The 22,069-nt window shown below is 41.7% G+C and overlaps 2 protein-coding genes across 4 annotated transcripts in view; one reads left to right on the forward strand and one right to left on the reverse strand.

The window, feature by feature from the left end:
* Positions 1-22,069, forward strand: part of DOCK1 (dedicator of cytokinesis 1) — a 261,997-nt gene that overhangs the window by 83,162 nt on the left and 156,766 nt on the right. The window lies entirely within an intron of this gene.
* The window catches only part of INSYN2A (inhibitory synaptic factor 2A), a 39,943-nt gene continuing 19,639 nt past the window's right edge, over positions 1,766-22,069 (reverse strand). Inside the window, exons 3-4 of the mRNA XM_005528841.3 lie at positions 13,196-13,267; positions 1,766-4,271 (exon numbers count right to left, since the gene is read on the reverse strand). Of these exons, the coding sequence (XP_005528898.1) occupies positions 4,088-4,271; positions 13,196-13,267 (256 nt within the window). The 3' untranslated portion in view covers positions 1,766-4,087. The remainder of the gene's footprint in view (positions 4,272-13,195; positions 13,268-22,069) is intronic.

The following is a 22,069-nucleotide window of genomic DNA, read 5'->3' on the forward strand; positions in this document are numbered from 1 at the left end:
CCTTTCCTTTGGTTTTAACTTCCAAGAGTGTGTCCTTGAGGAGAGTGGCTCTGGGAAACATCCAGAGGTGTATGGGGAGCAAAGTCAGCGCTGTGACTGGAAAATGGATTGTTTTGGATGTTGGTGTGGGAGTAGGAAGCACTGGGCAGGACTTTGTGGTGTTGCTGATGAATGGAATCTTCTCCACTTTGCTGCTTTCCCCTCCATGCTTTGGGAAGAGAATGAGGTGAAACCAGAACAGAAATGATGCAGGAGCCGTCAGAAGGAGAAAAAGGGGTTTGTGGAGTCTCTGAGGTTTCTGGAAGGAGACTGAGAAGGGGAATCTCCGTGGGGTGCAGGTGACACCTGAAACAAGGAGAGTGACAAAGGTCATGTAGAGCAGAGTGGCACTGATGGGAGAACTCTGGATAATCAATCAGTCAATCAATCAGTCACCATGGTGGATTGTCCATCTCTTGGCACTTCCAGACTGGAGGCCTCTACAAAAGGCTGTAAAATACAAGTGAAATCCTGAAATAAGAGTTACCGATGGTCACAGGAGACTTCTGGGACTGCACTTAGTTATTCAGGAGTTGAATCTGGATGTAAATTTATCTTCCTGTGCCTTAAAATCTGTCCAGGTCAGGCTTCATGGATTCCAAAATGTTGGGGAGAAAACCTCATTTCCTTCACCAAACTTCTCCCATGTAAAAATGCTTTGCTTTATTGAGTCACATGTTTTCTTCTCTTTCAAAATCATTTGAAATCACATATTACAAGCTAATTTCACTGACACTGAAGCCATCATTTTATTCCATCACCAATACTGAGCTTTTTTTTGTGTTGTCAAACCATCCCTGTTGCATTCACTCCTAACGTTTATGGGAATGAGCTGCACTCACCTAAGCAAATGGACACATTTGTAGCACTGCAGTTATTTTAATGAACCACAGATGGCTTTTATGGAATATTAAAAATCTTCATGCAGTCCCTTTTGTCGTCCCAGACAAAAGAGTGTTGGTGCAGTTGGGTTTTCAATGGCAGTCTGGTTCAATTCCAGCTCAATTCCAGCAGCAATATATAACATGTGGTAATACACAGGTCCTGGGATAATCTAACAGCTGACTTGGTTATGTTCATGAAAAACATAAACTTGGTAAAGTTCATGAAAAATGACCAAATTTCATTGGAGAAAGTGATTTAACTTTTAAAACGTTGAGTGGAATTAAAGGCATGGACAGTGGTTTTGCATTTTAGGCAAGAAAAAGCAAACACTTTGTACCCATGGTAGGATTTTCCAGTTTTAATCATGTTTTTTTTTTTTGTTTTCAGTTTATCCTGGATTTTTAAAAGTATTTTTACAGTTATTTTTGTTTTTAATCTTTAAGAAACCAAGTGCTACTCACAGGAATAGTGTTATCCTCATAGTTCTAAACCAAAGAATGCAACTGTTGCTGTGGGGAAATTATAAGGACTCAGCAAAGAGCAAGGGATATAAAATCACTGCAGTATTTATTGGCTAAAAATTTTGAAGCAGGAGATGGGAGAAGTGCAGCTAGAAAATCAATGTATGAAGTGCAAAGGACTGCCAGTGAATCCAGCAAAGCCACACTGAAAATAAAACCTCATTTTTCTCATTAGAACCTCCAAGATCTTCTACAGGAAGAGGAAAATAGCTCTGTCACATTGAACTAAAAGCTCTAAAGAATTAGTTTGTTATTTTTTTCTCTTGGTGTCTATCTAACCTGAGCCTGAGTGATTCTAAAGGCAATACAATTATGATACATTTTACACACTTGCAAAAACATTTTATTACAAAGTACATCGGAGGGTACCAGAGAACACCAGATGTCAGTCGGAAGCAAGACTCTATGGTAATGTCAGCTTTCCCCAGGTTTAAAAAAATGTAAAAAATTAAAAATTTGCAACTTCTTAAGAAAATAGCCTGGACATGTACAGAACACGCCATGAGAACTTTCCCTTTGAGCTCTTGGTTTCTCCAGTCGGAGTTTCCTCCCTCTTTTCCCGTGATTCCAGGAGCTCTGGATCAGTCAGGAACCACAAACAGGTCGGGTTTGTGGCAGGGTCCCTGCACACACACAAAGCTGCTGAGGGGTGGCACTGAGGATTTGGGAACTGATTGCCATGGAGAGATGCTTGGTTTAATCTTTTTAAAAAACCCCAAACACTAGGCCTGATAGCATGGAGGAGTGCATTAACTACTGGTGTTATTTTAGTAATGGATACTGCTGTGTTTTCCTTGATCTGCCCATTTTTTGAGATTCCTTTCTGCTTAGGAAAAAGTAATTTTTTGTTTAGAAATATTTAGGTTTCTAAGCCGTGTTGTGTGGGCTGTTTTGTAAACAGTTCTATATTTTAGTTAAAAACAATATAAAATACATGAAACACGGGTTTTTTTTCCACATGAAACAATGACACTTCCTTCCTGGTGTACAGGATCACCTTCCTAATCCTTCAACTCCCACCAGAGGATTTCAGGATTTGCTTCTGTGCAAGAGCTCGTAGCCCTCTTGAAGGTCTACTGCAAATATTGAGCTGGCCATAGGCATCTTTTGCATTTCTATTCCCATTTTAACTTGCTTTTCTTGCTCTTTGGGGGAAAAAAATGGAGTTATTTTCCTCTCAGGAATAAATTGGATGCTGAGCTAAGAGGAGAAACTGTATAAAAGAAAAACACTTCCCCAAATTTTTGGTACATACAAATAAATGATTCTTGCACCTAAAGGCTGAAGAATTTGTACTTTCCTGCTGCTACAGGGGATGCAATTTCAAACCCAGTTTGTCACATGGCGCTCAAATTATCTGAAATCCTTAGGGAAAAATCCCAAACCAAACCAAAAGACAGGATTCCCACTCCCTGGCCACTTCTAGCATGAGGAATTTTTCCACCAATGGTCATTTTAGATGCAAGTTTAATGACAGCAGTAGATACTTAAAGGAAAAGTTGCACTTTATACGTCAGAGTAAAATTTTAAGTGCCATTTCAAAAAAACCCCAAACCAAATTAGGAAAAATCTGATTCCCATCTCTCCCCTAAGCATTTCAATTACTGAGTACAATTAATAGATCGAGATATAAATTATAATAAGCTGGGAAACCCATCTGAGAAGCTTAATTAATAAATAAATAAATAGCATTTCAAATTTCAGCTCCTTCCAAGCAGCGCTGCAGCCTCCCCATCTCCTGGTGCCTTCTTGCAGTAGTGGAGAGGTTTTTCCAAAGACTGTTACAAAAAAAAATATTAACCCATGGCAAAGGCCAACAGTGGGGGTTGGGATGGGTCTGTTTTGGGGTGGGGTTTTGTTCCTGTGTGGTTGAGACTTTTCCAAGGTGACACTGAGGGGTTGTCCCGTGGACCCTGTGAGCTGGAGGTGCTTAAAGGCTGGGCCTGATTTTTGGGAGCTTTCTGGCCGCTCCCCCGCTGGGGCTGGGCAGCAGAGCGGTTCTTCTGGTGGTGAGGACACAGCTAAACCAGAAATGATGTTGAAATGTAAGAGCTTGGTTGGAGTCTACATCGCATGAAGGCAGAGAATACACCACAGTCACATCTCGGAGATCGGCGCGGCCTCGGGCCGCGGGAAAAATTGTGCTTTGTCCAGGAATTCTGTGCTGAAAACTGCACTCCCCGATCAACATGGAGCTGTAAAACTGAACACCACTGCACACATAAGGCTTGCTCGTTATTTTTCCCCCTCGTTGTTGTCCGGAGACAACGACCCAGACCCCCAAAAGGCTTTCACCATTCCTGTGGGAGCAGGATGCCGGCCTACACTTTAACAGGAGCGCGACGCTTACGGATCTGAGCAGGGGCTGGGGGAGAGGGGGAACAGTTTTACTTCCCATCTTTGTCCAGATTTCCATTCAGGTTTTACATCCCACATTGGCAAACTGCAAGCAGACGTGGGCAGGGGGTTCCCTGAGCCCGTGCTCCTGGGCATGAGTCCGTCGGTACAAAGGCCTTTTTGGTACACGCGGTGAGAACTGGCCAGGACGCTCCTCCTTCCACCAGGATCCCGTCAGAGGTGATGGATACAACTCCAAATATTTGTCAAAGAAGGCCTTGAACTCCACACGTAATGGACTTGGGTTAAAGGAACCAGAGTTTCCATCTTCCATGCTTTTTTGATTCAGTTTTGGATTTTTGCTTGGGAGTAGAGGAGTAGCTCTCCTGAGAATAAGGCAAAGGTGCAACCTGAGTTTCCTCAATAGGATGAAGTTTTCTCAAAACTGGCTGTAGTTTATCTTCTTGCTGTTTAAAATCCAATTCCACGCTAGAAATGGGAAGAAAAAAAACGATTCATTATTTATGATGATAAAAAAAATGTTAACCCAATGTCTAAGTGCTTAATTTATGGAAGTCAAATAATAAATGGCTCTTGCACCAAAATGGAAAGGGCAAGTTCAAAAAGGGACATATTACTGTTCAGCTTTTCCCTGCTGTTAAGGAGGGTCTTGAGGATTATGGTGGAGGTGCTGGGAAGTGTCTGAATCCTAGAAATACAGCTTTTTTTGGTGAGAAATGATTTTTGAGGGTTTCCAGGCTCAGTTCTCCCTTCTGGGAGGTCAGGGTGGCAGCCAGGCACCTGCATCCTTGTTCTTTGGGAAAGAACCAGGGAGGCTATCCCAGAAATTCTCTACCTGAGCTGTTCCTTGCCACTTTTACTATGGAAAAGATTAATTTCACCAAGTTCCTGTTGTATGTATAAACTCATATGCATGTGTGGGATAAATAGATCAATTAAAAAGCAGTTCTCCTTTATAGTGCATCCTTGCCTTCAGAAAACAGACTGAAGCTGTCAAATCCCTGTCCTGAATTCCAAACACTGTCGGCTACAAAATCCTCCCAGCAATTAAGAACCGCAATTGAAATGAAATTCCAACCCTTATTTAAGCTTTGTGCTGCAGAGCATTTTGAGGCCACCTTATAAACCAAAGGAACCACAGCATAAAATGGAACAAAAATCCTGTCTGATGATGGAAACTGCATTTTGGCCCCTCAGAAATACCCTGGAACTCGGTGCTTTTGGTTGGGTATGTGCAGCAGCCTCTGGCCACGTCCTGCACTGAGGCTGTTCCTGTCTCATGTAGAATATTTGGGGTTGGAAGGGATCTCTGAAGGACATCTGGTCCAACCCTGTTGCAGAGGGGCCTCTGGATATCAGAGGATGAATTTAAAAGGGGGACATTTTGGGAATTTAGGCACTTGGATTCATTTATTTCTTCCCTGTCCCCCTCCACTGCTGAATTGTCTTGGGCTTTGCACTGGCTGCTTTCATCATTACCTAAATATGAAGTTATCACTCCTGAGTTTGAGTTCACTTTGACTTAGTATTAAATATCTTATTTCTGCCATTGCTTATTTGGAGTGAACCACTGGAGAAGTAAGATGTGATTCCTCAGGTCTCATCCAAAAAGAGATTATTTTAAACTTCAGTTTAAGCCTTGTCTGACTTAAGGGGTGCAGGAATATGGCTCAGAACACCTGCAGCCATTTCAGAGGGAATTCTCCAACAGAATCATTATCAAAAAATCATCTTGGAAAAGAAAATCCAATCAGAAATCATCATCTTGGAAAAGACCTCCAAGATTTCCAAGGGGAAATTTGGGTGGACTTCACTTTACACAGGCTTTGTAAACTGAGCACAAAATGTCATCTAATACCATCTGCTGATTTAGGTGGGGTTTATTTTCCTCTTTGGAATCAAAGATGCTGAGAGAAGGATAGGGAGAATTTTATGCTTTGTTTTTTTTTAAGAGCTGATGATTCTGACTGCAAGGACTCTGGTGGAGCCCCAGAAAGGGGAGCTGGAAAGGTGTGAGATCTTCTTACATCTGGCTTTGATTAATTTGGTGTTTGGTTTTTAGCAAAAATTTCAGCATTTCAGTGATTTGGATAAACTTCTCAGTAGCAGAGAAGAGAAATGCATTAGGTAAGAATTCAAATAGAATATTTTAATCATTGCCATGTTTTTAATGAATAAAAAGCCATTACAAATCAAAGATAATTTTCAGCATTTCAGCTCAGTGCTGGAAGTGTAGAATGGTGAATTTTCAGGAGGCAGCTGTATTGGTACAGAAGCACATTCCAAGCCTACTGATTAATATTCCTCCTTGTTAATGGAAAAACAGTGTTGTCTTCAGTGATAACATGTTCTGTGTGCAGTGTAGCTGGCAAAAAATAGTTGGTTGGAGAAGTTCAGCATGAATTTAGTGGTGAGATGTGGATATCAGCTCATTGGGAATGTCCCAGAGCAGGAATTCTGTCAGTAAGACACAGAAAATCTTGGAATTAGGGAGATGCTTCTTTAAGAGCTCACTAAATCTCATTTGAAGTGCAGCATTTAGCATGTATTGTATCTGGGTTTTTTTCCTCAGTATAAAGGTTTTTTTTTGGGGGAAAAAAAAAACCTTTCAACTCTGGCATTGCCAGAGTTCATTTTTACTCCTTTCAAACATTATTCTTGCAGGGAGGCTCTTAAAAGCTGCTGGAAATTTCTGTAAAAAAAAGAAATGGTTATAAAACCCCCTTGCTGAAGAGAGTAATTTTTTATATAATCAATTTCTATTAAAGATAGACCTCAAGAGAAAAAAAGCATCTTAGTTCTGGTCCATCTGACAAGCCCCATGTTATTGCCTTTTGCTGCTGCAGCACAGGTCAGCTTCCAGCTCTTCACATCCAAGGGAAATATTTTCCTTCTGAAGGGTATAAAGAGGCTGAAGGAAAAACATTTGTGTTATTTCAGCATTTAGAACAGTAAGTTTTGCAGAATAATTGATTGGTGTCTATCAGCATCAATTTATCCAGCATTGGAGGTGTTTTAATGGAATTGCTCCATCAGGCAAATTATTTAATTGAAAACTTAGGCTTTAACTTATCCCTGTTTGTGCTGCAGAAATAAATAAGACTTTTATAAAAAAAAAAATCACATTTCTTTCTCTATTATCTACAGCTGGCTTTATTTGTACTCCTTAATTTTATATTAATCATATGAAATTCTACTAATCATCATCAATGACAGATTCCCAGAAAGGTTTGGGTTGGAAAGGACCTTCAGGATCATCCAGTTCCTACCTTCCACTATCCCAGGTTGCTCCATGCCCTGACCAACCTTGCCTTGGCCACTTCCAGGGATTAAATTCAGCAAACATTCCATATTTGTAGGATTTATTGATATTTTTGTTATCGAGCTACATTCCTGAGCTTGATTCTGTCACCTGTCACAGCTCTGCCAATCCTGTTTTACTCAGTGCTATTTCTGTCCCCTCAGCATCTCCAGGTGTCCTCTCTCCAAATGACCTTTTCCTGAAATATCCTCCCTGCCATGTGCCTCTTTTCACTTTCAAACTTGGATTTTGTCCCTTAAGCCTGCCCATAATAACTCCATTAACTTAATTATCCAGGACTCTCCTGTTCTCCTGGCATTACACACGGAGATGGGAATTACTTGCTTCAGAAGCATTTTTTCTTTAATAATAGAATCCCATTTTTCAATAGACTGACAATTCTGAACGAGCCCTACAGAAACAAGAGACGAATCTTAAATAGTATTTAATAAAAACCTTGGCCTGACACACCTGGTCAGGACATCCTAAAGCTTTACTTCCCTACATGTTGTTAAATATTGTTAGATTAGGAGCACTGAGAGCTTTTCCGTGTTTAATGTCTATCCCAAATTCTTCCTCCAAACAGAGGGGCTGTTTTTATCAATAATTACAAGCAGTAAAATTCTATTTGTGATAAATATTTCCTTGTTTTGTCCCCAGAATCACTGCAGACTTACAAGGTTTGCAACCAAAACTTCCCATTTTAGGGCAATTGCCTGTGTATCAGTGCAGGAAAATTGGGCCAAATGAAAATCAACTAGCAGCCCTTGGATGATTTTATTTTGACACCACCCTGCCAGGGACGGATTTTTCCCCAATATCCCATCCATCCCTGCCTTCTGGCACTGGGAGCCATTCCCTGTGTCCTGTCCCTCCATCCCAGTCCCTCTCCAGTTCTCCTGGAGCCCCTTCGGGGGATCTGAGGCATTGATGTGATGAATTTGCTGGTTTTGGCTTTTTGTTTCTGACAATTTATGTTAACGAGTTTACTTTTTGCCTGCAGGCAGCAGTGAACCTTTTCTAATTTAGTTGCTGCATGAGGGATTGAAAGCAGAATTTGAGGAGTGAGAACCATTGGGATTAAACATATGGACTGTGGGAGGCTATGGAGCAACAAGCTCTGAGATATGGATGGGTCTTCTTACTTTCTAGCACAGTCACACGTTGTCATGAATCATTTTCAGGTTTTGGCTGCTCATGATCTGTTGGTTACTGGAGAATTGCTGAGTCAGAGAAATCTGGGTTTAGGATGGAGGTGCTGAGGGATTTATCAGAGAATCATGGAATCATGGGTTGGTTTGGGTTGGAAGGGACCTTTAAACTCATCCCATTCCCACCTCTTGGGTGGGGACACCTTCCACTGTCCCAGCTGCTCCAAGCCCCATCCAACTTGACCCTGGACACCTCCAGGGATCCAGGGGCAGCCCCAGCTGCTCTGGGAATTCCATCCCAGCTCCTCCCCACCCTCCCAGGGAACAATTCCTGCCCAAAATCCCACCCAGCCCTGCCCTCTGGCACTGGGAGCCATTCCCTGTGTCCTGTCACTTCAGACTCTTGTAGTCTCTCTCCATCTCTGTTGCAGCTCCTTGAGGCACTGGAAGGGACAATAAGGTCACCCCAAAGCTTTTTTTTTTCCAGGCTGAACAATCCCAATTCTCCCAACTTTCCCCACAGCAGAGCTGCTCCATCCCTCTGATCATCCTGGTGCCTGCTCTGGACTCACTCCAGCTCCTTCCCCCTCTTGTCTCTTGGCACCTCCAAGGCTGGAGCCTGCACAGCCTCTGGGCAGTTTTTTCCTCTTCCTGCCTCCAGGGAAATTCTTTTTCCTTCCCCTCCAGCTGAGCCCCTCAGATGACACCTGAATTTCCCTTTTCATCCTCAAATCCTGCAGGCACTCAGGGCAGCTGAACCCTGGGCATTGGGCAGGGGAGGTGAAGCAGGAATTACAGAATTCCTTGTGGGTCACATTAATTGGATGACACAGCATTGGTGCTTCACATCCTGGAAAAAATGGGATCCAGAGAAGCACTAATCACTTGAAAATGAACTTAATGCACTCCCTAGCAATCGCTGCTAAATTTCCTGTTTCAGCTCAGAAGTCAGCCCAGCCTGGGATCCAAAGCACTGCCAGCATTCTGGAGCCTTGGAGATCCATTTTTTTCCCAAAAAGCATCTTATAGTCCAGAGATAAGATGAGAAAATGTAAATTAATTAATGTGGGTAGGAAATAAAAAGGTGATGAAAATTGCTATTCTCAGCATTGAACCACCTGATTTTGTTAAGCTCTTGCTATCCTAGGGATTGATGCCTTATGCTCACTTTTTATTGCCACATTTTTTTAATTTGAATAATTAATATTTAAGTATCTAACCTTTACAAGTGAACTTTTTCCAGCTCTGTGCTGCCTGCTTAACTTTTATCCCCATATTTTAACCTGTTACACTCCTTGGATTGAATTACATTTTACAGATTCTAATAATACATTTTCTGCTGGATAGTGACAGTCCACCTTAAATTAATATAAAGTAAAAACACAGCAGCATAAATTAGAGGAGTAAAAGGTAACCAAATTAATGGCTGAGACAGCTTTGAGTGATTTTTTTTCCCCCACAGAACTACAGTAGTGGAATGTTGATTTGTTTTCCTTCCATATCAGAAATTGGGATTTCAGCTCCTAAAAGTTTCCTTCCAGAAGCTGAAATTTCCTTGTAAAAGCTGTTGGAAATTCCTGACCTCCCTGCCTAAAGGGAAGTCCAGCAGGAATTCCACAAGATGCTCCTTCCCAGAAATAATTCACACTAAAAGCTTGAGAATAATACACAAAATATTCAAGAGAAGCCCCATTTTCAGATTCTTGATCAAGGATTAACATTCCCATGGGATGGGAAATTAAACAGGAGCAGAAAGGGCAGGTCCAGGAAAAGATAATAAAAAATAATAAAAATAATAAAAAAGATAAAGAATAAAACAGGTTTGGAAGCTTTCAGTGTACCTGGCTTTTGGGTATTTCAGAATTGCTACAGTTTCTGCATTTCAGTGCAATTCCTTCTTAACAGCAAGATTTTACTGCACTGTAAAAATTGCATGTTTACCATGATACACAGAATTTTTATTGAAATACCTCAGGATTTAAATTGACTTTATCCTGGCAATACCCCCTGCTAAAACTCCTTTTCTGTCCTTAAAAATGGTGCATCAACATCAGACAGAAATTTGTCTCGTGTTTGTAGGTGATTTTGGAAGTGTTCTGTGACCTCATGATTATTGAAACTGCTGGATAAAATGATCAAGTGGTTGGGTTTTTTTACAATTTGATCACATTTTTGACTTCTGTTTTAAATTCTGCCTGAGCATGGCTCCAAGGAATAGTTTTTCCTGTCAGTTTTAAGGCTGTGGCTGCTCTGGTGCACTGAGAGAAGGTGACAGTGATTCCTGGGTCTGGAGTTCCAAGTTCCTGAACTTACTGCAGAAATAAATCAAATTTTGAGGAAAATGGAATACCCAAATGGGGATGTCTTTCTTTTCCTCCTGATTTTTAAAGCAGCTTCAGGTTTTGCTAATTTGTCTTTTTGCTACTGTTTAATATTTGATCAGTTTCCTGTTTCTTTAAAAAAAATTAATGAGACAGCAACTTGATTTTCCCTTATTTCTTTTTTTAAAGGAATATATATATTAATTTTTGGAATATATATTATATATTTTATTCATAAGAAATATATATTCTTCTTAATATAAAGAGAAAGTAATATGAAATATATTTGTAATCTTAGGAAAAAAAATTAAGTTTCGTATGCAAAATAACTGTATTCCCAAAAGACTCTTAGAATTTATTCCTGACAGTATTGATATTTTGGATACTAAAAACCCTTTAAAGCTTTTTTGTTGCTTTCTCCACTGTCTCTGGCTTTTGTGCTCCATTGTGCCAATACTCAGAAATTCATCTTGAGGGGGGAAGAATTTAAATTTCCTGAATTTCTACCTCCTCACCTGTGCTCTGCCTGACACTCAGGATGCACTTGGGTAACTCAGTCACTCCTTTAAGATGTTGTTTGAAAATAAAGATTTGAAACAGCTGTAAATACGTTTTTTTTTTTAGTATTAATATGTTGAAAATTAAATCACATTCCAAAAACCTACACAGACAGTTAAGGCAAAGTGAAGGATTTATCTTGAAATATTGATTTATCCCATAAGGGCATTATTTATATATATTTTAAGTCTCTCCTGTGTTAATTGGGAAAAAGAGCTCAAGACTAAGAACCTCCTGCTGAACCTCTGACAGGTCCAGTGCCCTCCAAGAACTCAGGGATTTCTGAACAGTTTTAATTTCTGTTCCTAAAAGCTGTTTCACCCTAAAGAGAGCTCAGGTCACTCCCTGCAGCATTTTCCGTGCAAACCCTTGGCAAGGGAGCAGCTGGATTTAATCCCAGCCTGCCTCAGGAACTGCTGCCCTTTTCCCAGAGGTGTCAGGGCTTCGTGGAGCAGCAGAAGTTCCTACAGGACATCCCAGGGCTGCTTTTATCAGGGAATTCCTGGTTTATCCCTTTGCCTTATCCTGTCTCCAGAATGGCAATCCCCTTTTCTCCTGCAGTGGGAATTCTCCTAAACTGGCACCAAGCTGAGCTGGATTTGCTCAAGCATCCCCTGCAAGCGTGGCTTGGGGCAAATATCCAAAGGCATTTCAGGTGGGAATGGGGAGCTGGACCTGCCCACTCCACCTCTCTCAGTGGGAAAACTCTCCCAATTTGCTTTTCTGGAGTAATCCCATTTGCATTGAGTGCAAGAGTGGAAGCTGGAAGTTTCCTTAACTTGAAATCCACTGAGTAGAAATGAAGATTTGCAAAAATTTGTAACTGGATTTTTTTTCCTAGCTAATGGGATGTGGATAATTCCTGATGGAATTGTGCTGTGTTGTACCTCCAGGCTGCTCTGAGCCAGGAATTGCACAGCAAAGGGGAGGCACAGGAGGATTTGGGTGTTTCTGTGCTTCTGAATTTGGCTGTAAAGGAGGAAAAAAGACATCCATTGGTTCCTGCTCCTGCACAGAACCCTGCTGTGGTCAGTTGGAGGTTTCCATCCTTTTTTCCTTTATTTCTGTGCAGAGAAGAGAAAGTTAATAAATAAATAGCTCCAGCTCTTCTGCCTAAAGCTGACTGAGCAGAGAATTACAGAGCGAGGGGGGAAATCCTACACTGGTGCCTTCATTTGAGTTTCTGTCTTCACTGGATTGTCATTTTTGTGCGTTTTCATTTGTGCTGCACTGCCTGCTTTGCTGCAAACCTGAGGCATGTTTGTGCTCACCTCACCTGCTCCTCCTGCAAACAGCCAGCTGGATTTTTTGGGACTCCAGAGGAGGAGAAGGACAGTGAAGCTGTCAGTGTGAAACATCATCAGCCTCATGATGGCTTCACCTGATGCCCAGTGCCTGTTGTTCCTTCACTGGATGTGCCAAAAAAAAAAGCCTGGGTAGGAATTTCAGTTTATAAAATCAGAAATTGGTTTGGGCTGGGAGGGATTTTAAAGCTCAGCTCATTCCAGCCCCTGGGCAGGGACACCTCCCACTATCCCAGGCTGCTCCAGCCTGGCCTTGGGCACTGCCAGGGATCCAGGGGCAGCCCCAGCTGCTCTGGGAATTCCATCCCAGCTCCTCCCCACCCTGCCAGGGAACAATTCCTGACCAAAATCCCATCCAGCCCTGATTTCACTCTCAGACTGTCAATGGGATCTGTATCTGGTTCTCTTTGATCTACAGACCCTCTCTCCAAATGACTTCCCAAGTCCAGTTGTTATGGCCATAAAAATAAATCTAAAGTAGGTACAGTATAAAAGTAAATTTGAAGTTCACTTGTTGCTCAGAAAAATCCTAAATACCCCCAGCAATTTAAAACCAAAGCTCACACCTTGTAACATTTCCCATCCCACAGCTCTGCTGCCCACAATCAGCTCTGATTTACACAGGGCTTGAATTTTATGGCTTCAGTGGAGTTAAATTTCTGTTGTGTTGATTGGAACATCGAGGCCAGCCTGCATTAATGACAGAATCATTGCTCTCTCCCAGGAAAAAATGGGAATATTGGTGTTTTTAAGGTACCTGTAGATAATACATGCACTGTTCCTGCATGTGTCACAATTGGCCGTGTCCTGACCGGTCCGATAGGAAAGCCTGCAAAGACAAGAACATGAAATCAGTAAAAAAACTTCTTTATTTTAACAAGTTTTTCCCTTCCATGACTGTTTTTGTAATAATCAGAATTTCAGGATTAGTTTTTTTACCTTCAATATTGAATCCAGACATTAGAAAAATAGCATCAAAAGTGCCCTATTCAGCTTAAATTAAGAAATTACTTCTTTGGGGTGAATAAATATTTTCTCCACTTTCGCTCTAAGCAAACTCTGGACATTAAACAATAAATCAAACCACATAATTCATTATATCAGGAGAGTGTACAGGCTATAATAATGCAAAATAGGATCTGTTTAGGAATTTTGGGCCTCTCAGTGAGGTCTGAAGATTTGTTGTAGGGATGTTTGTGTTGAAAGGAAGAAAATACCTTTGAAATGCCATTTCCTGTGCTCCCTTAGCCTGCAGCTTTGTCACTCTCTGGTTTGAAGTTTCTTGCAGCAGTGACTTCTCCTTCACCTGTGCTTGTTCTCTGCATTTAAATTTTTTTTTTTTTTTAATTAAAAAGGGGTTTTTAAGGTATGCAGGTACTTTTTTTATACATAGAAATGTCATAAAAATAAATATACCTCATTAAAATAGAAGAGTTGCCTGTGAAGATGAATGACATGCAGATATGTTTAAAATGAAAATTGAAAATTCAATATTTGTGCATCGGTACTTAGATTTTTCTTTGTAAAATCACTATTTTAGGCTCTTTCAAAGTTCATTTTGGTTTGTTATATACAAGCAGGTGCTGACAACGTTTCTTCCAAGCTGTTTTTAGAAGAAGCAGGGAAATAATTTGTCCAGGGAACTTTGGAGATGTGGAAAATGGACCCAAGTCAGGATTCCTTCAGGGAGGTTCTGCCCTCCAGGCCAGGCAGTGCAGCTGATTGACCTCCAATTACTCAGGGCTGCTTTTCTTAACCAGGGGCATCTCTGCCCCTTCCCTTCCCTTCCCTTCCCTGCAGGGACAGAGCTCCTCTGCTGCCCTGACAATGAGGAAAAATAAAAAATCCAGCATATGAAAAAAAAAAAAAAAAAAAATTAATTTAATTAATTTTTTACCTGACAAAACATCCAGCCTGTGCAATCTCAAGCGTTAATGGGAAATTCTGCACCAACTGTTTGATGTGCCTGTCCCCAGGATGAAAAATCAGCCTTTGTGAGGTGCTGCAGGCTGTTTGTGTAGCTCAGAAAACGATCAGCTGGGCCTGTGTCACTTTTCTTTAGGATTTTAAGGATTATGAGTGGCACAGCCAAAGGCTCTGGGGCTGTGGGTGCAGCTCTTGGCACTGTGGTGGCACCAATGGAAGTTCATAAAAGGGTGAATCCACTTCTTTTAAGACTTTTTTTCCTTTTGAAAGCAAAATGGAATGTGGAGTTCTTGCTGTTCTGGGTGGTGGTTGTTATTTGGCCTCCAAATTGCTTTTTAATCAGAGGAACATGCTCAGATTACCAACATTGCTGGTTTTTAACGTCACACAAAAGTCACATCATGGAACTATGGAATGGTTTTGGTGGGAAGGGATTATAAATCCCACCCATCCCACTCCAGCCATGGCAGGGACACCTTCCCCTGTCCCAGCTGCTCCAGCCCCAATGTCCAGCCTGGCCTTGGGCACTGCCAGGGATCCAGGGACAGCTCTGGGCCTCCCCACCTTCCCAGGAAACAATTCCTTCCCAAAATCCCATCTAAGCCTGTTATCATTTTCCCAACTTTGAAAATAAAATTCGAGATAAATTTAGGGTAAGAGGTAATATAAAAGTGGATTTTTACTGAAGGCTTTCAGGGACAGCTATGGAAAGATGCCCAGAAAAGTCTACCCTCACAGTGGTGAGTACATTTCTATAGGTTTTAGGAAATTAGTATAATTGATGAAAGTACTAATTAGGAGGACAGGTGGTGATGCAGTTTTCTCTAGGTTAAGTCCCTTTTCTGGAGTTAGGCACTAAACTGTACTTTGTCCATGAAATGTATCTTGGAGAGTTTTTCTCAGCCTTGGTAGTTAGGAAGAACCAATGTAGGACAGGGGTCTTGCATTTCTCAGGGCTTGGAGTTCTGGAATATGTGCGGTTTTTTTGTCTAGGGGAAAAGTCATGGAAAATTATTGGGAAAATGAGCCATTAATGAAATAGGTTAGAGAGCTCCAAAATGATGTGAGAGAATACAGAGATCATACAAAAGGAAAAAAGACAAAAACCAAAACAGTGTCAAACCCACGCTCCTTCAGATGTGTAGAGGAATTCATACAAAACAAAATGTCCATTTGGTGTGTTCCTCCTTATGGGAAATACCCCAGTCCTGGTTTATATTTGCTCTTGTCCTCTCTAAGAGCAGCAATTCCTGGTTTTCATTTCCCCTCCTCAAATCTTTGAGAAGCCGACATTCAAATTGTCCCCGCTGTAACCCTGAGACTTGTAAAATGGGTTTTTTTCTCAAGCTATTGATCAGCTCCTAAAAGCTCTAACTAAAGATACAACATTTAAAGTTTGCAGATGAGTTGGGGAAGGCCTTTATTTACTGAGGACATAAAGAACAGTCAGCAGCTGCCTTCAGAGGGATGTGGCTGTGCTCTTTATAGGTAAAGCCATAAACGCTCTGCGCTGGTGCCAGCTTGGTTTGGTTGTTTTGTTTAAAGTTGTTTTCCACTTGGGACATTTTCATTCTTATTTGTGGCCCTGCAAACAGCTGGAACTGGATGATCTTAGAGGTCCCTCCCAATCCAAACCATTCTATGATTTGATGGTCTTTAAATGCAAAATAATTCCAGATTTCCATATACTTAAAAAGGTATTTGCTGGCATGAGACTGACTTGTTAAGCTGATGAAAATGGTCCTTGGATGTAACTGTTTAAAAATGAGATGATTTTTGGATGATGAGTTTGAAATCCTGATCTCTCAACTGCCATGTTCAGCTCCGCTTGGTTTTAGCATCTTTTCAATTCTCAGTCTTCACTGGTTATAATGAAAATATTTGTTTTCTGGTTGGATTTAATTATTGATTAAATCTTCTTAAAGCAGTTTTTCCTTACTGAGTATTTTTAGCTTTTCAGAGATGATTTTTGCATATTTTCTATTATTTCCTTCCTTCAGTGATCCTGTTAGAATTCCCTGAAAGCCCCAAGAACGCTCCATGGTGTCCCAGTGTTTGGTTTCTGTTTGGCAGTTTCAGAGCTCTTTAGCCAGGACTGAATTATGTGAGTGTTAGAACAGTATAAATTCAATTATTTCTCTAAAAATTAATCTCCTCATGAAAGAATTCTGTTGTTGATACCTCAGGGCTTTGGACTTTTACTTTCTTGTTTTCACATCGTTTTCTACACAAACACTTGCATGGAATTCATCTCCTTCACGCCAGCAAAGATTTCACTCCTGGCACAGCATTTCCATGCAGAGTTTAGGCAGTGAGGTTGATTTTCAGTGCAGACTTCCTGAAAAACAGAGTTTCCACCAGTTTTAACTCCTAGGAATGATTTGAGAGCAGAAACTGGATACCAGGAGAAGGAGAGCAGAGTTTTGGGTGAGGATGCTTTCCTTGTGCCATGCAGTGTTTTGTGTAAGCTGCTTTTTTTCCTTCCTCCTAAAATAATTCGGGAACTATTCCAGTGTAGGAGAGAGACCAAAAACTTTGTCCTTTGTTAGTAAACCAGTTGTTATTTTTGGTAAGAATAAATTCTTTCAAATGTCTTGGACAAAGCAAAGTTTCCTACAGCAAATCTGTCTCCTTGATAGAGAAATGGAAGTTGGGTTTGGCCTGGTGCAGATCCCAGGGGTGTTCTGGAGTTTCAGACTCTTCTGTGTGAAATGTTCTGATGTCCACTGAGGAGGAGCCATTGCTCCAGAGCTTCATCCTTTGTAGCTTAGATCCTGTATTTTCTGTTTCCACCTGGATGTGCAGAGCTTGGGCAGGTCATGGAGTCCCAGAATCGGTTTGGTTTGGAAGGGACCTTAAATCCCATAAAATTCCATGGGCAGGGACACCTCCCATTATCCCAGGGTGCTCCATGCCCTGTCCAGCCTGGCCTTGAAGGTCCTGGAGCAAGGATGGATGTAGGTGAGTTCAGTTTCTCTGCATCTCCCCTTGGAAAGGAGATCTCATCTCCAGTTTTTCACACATTTTTCCATATTATCTTCAGGAGACTTTCATTTTCTGGCAGGTTTTTGGTTTTTTTTTTAAATGTTCTGGGCACAACCTCAGCTTAACCTCAATTAACACTCCCAAGTATTAAAATATCATAATGAAGAAGAACCATTTTGCTGACATGGACTGGCAGCAACTAAGAATAGGCTGCAATTTTCAGAGCAGCCTAAGGGGATTACACTCTAAATCCCTGTGAAACACAGAATTTGTGCACCTGCTGGAGGCCTTTTTTAAAACATACCGACTTTAACATCAAAATCTTTGCATTTGAATATTTTTTTTTGCCTGTATAAATTAGAGAGACCCCATTGAGCTGGGAGAGGGAAGCTTAGATCTCTGTATGCTGATTTTTTTTTTAAATGGGCATCTATTAAAAACAAAGAAAAAATTCCTTAAAAGTGATTTAGAAGGATTGATCTGTTAGATCTGGATGTTCTCCCTTCTCTGCTGGGACTCAGGAAATAACTGATATTAACTGAATCCCCTAATGGCAGGGTTTTCCAGAAGTGGCTGTGGTGGGTACAGAGCAGGATGATCCTGATGCTCCTCACACTTCTGATGGATTTTCACCAGCAAAGAGGACGAGCAGACTTCAAGAATATTTTTTTTGGTTGATGTTTCTTATTTAAATATAGTGAAACAAATGATCTTAAGCAGGCAGTGGGCCTTTGAAGTGTGTTTGAAGTGACAGTTCTGGCCTTGCTCAGAGAAGTGCAGGTCCTGCTTCTCCTGGAGTCTTTGTATTAATTGGAGGTGTTTTATTATTTCCTAGAGCTGCTGGGACAATTCATAACATAGCTGGTTAAACCTACTGATCCCACAATCCTAGAGTGGTTTGGGTTGGAAAGGATCTTAAAATCCACCCAGTTCCACCCCCTGCATGGGAGCACCTTCCACAGACCAGGCTGCTCCAAGCCCCATCCAACCTGGCCTAATGCTGCCCACCTTTACAGAAAAATGCTTTAAAAATCAACACTTGGGTGGAGAACTTCTCAAAACCTTTGTTTCCCACTCTAAAGTATTACAGAACTGATCATTCCAGTCAGTGTGCTTCAAGAGAAAATTGGCATTATTATTATAAACATAATTTGCCTTCTGGCACAATTAAATGACTCCACTTTGTCACGAGAGCTTTATTTGTCCTTATGACTTGAGTAAGTCAGTTTTCAGCCACATAAAATGCAGAAAAATCTCTTGTACATCTTTTGCATCTTATTTTAGGTTAAAATAAATCCTGCTTAGCCCTGGAGGTTTATTCTGCCCTAGGAAAGATTTACCACTTTAGTTCAATGGGAAACTCATACAAATACATTTGTGTGAGCAAAATCTGTTTTTAGTGGATGAAAACCTCTGGTTTCTTTAAGAACTTCAGATTCTGCCCCTAAACCAGGTCTGGGCAGGTCTAAACCACCTTGGACCAGCCTTTATAAATGTGTTTTGAGACATCATTTTCAAAGCAGAAAGATTGTTTTAACCTTTTTGCTGCTGTGTTTTCCTGAAGTTGATAATTACCAATTAGCAGTTTGCATTTAGAGATGATAAAAGTCAGGATGGATGTTGTGCCTGGAGGAATTACCTCAAGGCTCTTCTGGATTCAAACATGGATTTGTTCCATATGTTTCAGGCTGCGGTGTGCTTGGGTGATTTTTGGTTTTCCTCCTAACTATTTTTTTATTTTCCATGGTTTTGTTGTCTGTTTTTCCTGTTTCCCTTAGTTTTGTTTTCCCCTGGGAGCACTCGGAGATCACTCTGAGTGATCCCAGATTTGTGCTCCTGGGTGGTTTTCTAACAAAGGATTAACTAAACCTTAATGAAAACAGTTTTCCTCTCAAAAACTCAATCCCATTCCACCTCCTGCCCTGGACAGGAGAACTTTCACAATCCCAGGCTGCTCCAAACCCCATCCAACCTGACGCTCCCACACTGAACACTCTTCTCTCTTTTCCTTTCAAGCTGATATTATTGATTTGGCTGAAAAAAATCCTTTGCCATGCACACAAACTCAATGGTGAGATTTTTCAGGCTCTTTCCAAGACACTGGTTTGTCTTTGCTGTATCCTGACAGTTGGAAGCAGATGACTAATTTGCTTTTTAAGGTATTTGCACTGTGGGCGTACGGCACGACTCCCACGACAGCAATTCAAGTGCTTTCACCCTGTAAATACATTTTGTATTATACTCAGGTTAGCCAGGGAGTGTTTTGTTTTGTTTTTTAAATGAATATATATTTTAATAGGACTGTTGAGTTATTTTGAAAAAAAACAACACAGTGAGAACGAAGAGAATTAAAATGTTTTTCAAGTGAAATCATAAAATCTTACAGGAATTAGGTGTGTACAAGGTTAAATGTCTCTCCTGAATATTTGTGCCTCTGCTGTCTCATCAGAAAAATCAGGAGGATAATTAAATTGTCTGCTCCAGGTGTTAATAACAATCCAGGGAATTTGCTCTGGTGGAACCACAGCTGCATTGCTGGTGTGTAATTCTTAGGCACTTCCAGCAGGTTCTGGGAGCACATTCCAGGCTGAGGCTGGGGTGAACTCTGTCCCTTCCCCCTTCATCCCAAATATCTCTGCTTTGGTTTCCTGTGGATGGAGGATTCAGGGCTGGATTTGGGGTCGTTACCTGGATCCAGCTCATCATCAGATCTGCTGCACCCCCATCCTTTCCTGCAGCATCCCACTGCTCTTACACACCCAAATCCATGGAATTTTATATTTCATTTTGTGGGTGTAACTCTTGGGAGCAGCTGGGGTGATGTGGAATGGTGGAAATCCTTGTGCCCTCACAGCTCCTGCTGCTCCCACCCTGAGCTGAGGAGTTCCTAAAACACAATGCCTGGGATTCTGCTTGGCTTGGACTTGTAAATTGAGGCTGCTCCCAGGACCTGTTTCTATAAAGGAGGGAAGATGGGAGAAATCAAAGTCTGTGGTATTATTTCATCATTTTGCTGTGATTAAGATTTCAGTGCAAGCTCAAATACCCTTTGTGCATTATACCTCTAAGCCCACACTGGCTTCAGATAATAACTGCAGCAGCCAGACTTGTTTAAAATTCCAAATGTTGTGCAGTAGCATAAAATTCAAAGAGGGAGGAGAATTGCTGGCTACTGATGGTGGTGTTTGTGTGGAGCCAGTGCTTGGGGTTCCAGTGGCACTCAGGGCTCTGGGCAGGTGACAAGGTGGGGATCAGGCACAAGTTGGACTTGGTGGTCCTGGAGGTCTTTCCCCACCTGTATGATTCTGGGATTCTGTACTTGCAAGAGGGATGGGAAAATGTATGGAGATAAAAAACCAGCAGGAAGGATCATGGAAGTGCTGAACTCTGTCTGCTGCAGCCTGAGCAGGTCCCAGTACTTGGAGTTTTCTCATTTCCTTGGATAATGGGAATTTGAGGAGAAACCACAGACCAGGAGTGTGGCAGTTGCTTGAGTTTTGTCCACGTTCCAGACCCCACACCTGGGATTTCTTCAGAGCTTGTGTGGATGACAGTAATGTAAACTAATCTCCTATTTATCAACAAAATGACCTAACTCACACCAGGTTCAAACCATTCCAGAGGGTGAACTTCCTTCTGAATGCCAAAATACCTCTGCTGGCCTCTGCAATCCAACCTCTCATCCTGAGGAGTTACTGGACCACCCCCAGCTTCTGTGGCTTTAAACTGGAGAAAGGTTTGGGATATTGGGAAGGAATTGTTCCCTGGGAGGCCCTGCCCAGCTGGATCCCTGGGAGTGGCCAAGGCCAGGTTGGACACTGGGACTTGGAGAAGCCTGGGATAGTGGCAGGGGATGGACTGGAATGGTCTTGGAGGTCCTTTCCAACCCAAACCATTCTGGGATTCTCTGATACTGGAATCAAGGGGGAAAAATCCCAGTGTTCCCCCACATGGTTGTGTCTGTCCTCTTCTGGTTGGTTCATGCAGTGATTAATGGGGCACAGATCATCCCCCTTCATCATCCTCTTAGGAAAAGAGGTCCAAACACAGTTGGGAATGTTTGGAGGGATTTCCAGGCTCCCTTGGAATGGCAGTTTTCCTTCTCTTTGACCTGGAGCACTGATCCCTCCATGACATGCAAAAACCATCCCAACAAAGCATCCCAAAAAGCTCAGAATTGTCCCAGTTTCACTTCACTGTTTTACTAACCACTGTTTAACATGGGAAAAAAGGTTCCATGGCAGGGAATTACTCATCCATCTGCAAAATTCCTCTGTTTTGGCAAAGCTCAAAGCAAAACCTGGAGGAGCTGTGGGACAGTGTGGACTGGTTTTGTCCAGGTGTGAGTGAGAACAGTTCCAGCAGTGAGCCAGAGGCGGGATCAGGGAGGATGGACACATCCATGCCTGGGAATTCCTCCCATCAGTTTTCCTCAGGCCACAGATCGCAGGATGTGTGGGTTGGGAGGGACCTTAAAGATCATCTCATTCCAACCCTGAATCCAGCTCAGCTCTCCATCATCTCCCAGTTTTTCACCTTCACTTTCCTAAATGTGCTACACAGGAGCTTTTTTAAGCCTGTCCTAAATCTGGAACCTGGCGTAGCTGGAGCCTCTGCAGCTTAAAAACAAAACACCCCGAACTTCAGACAAGCCTTTTTCCTCTTTTTTGCCATTTTTCCTCAGTCAGGATAAGAGATAATTGTACCTTTGTGCAAGCAC

This window comes from Pseudopodoces humilis, chromosome 9 (genome assembly GCF_049639895.1).
Source record: "Pseudopodoces humilis isolate 2021_Gansu_Grassland_sample_001 chromosome 9, ASM4963989v1, whole genome shotgun sequence".
Classification (NCBI taxonomy): Eukaryota; Metazoa; Chordata; class Aves; order Passeriformes; family Paridae; genus Pseudopodoces; species Pseudopodoces humilis.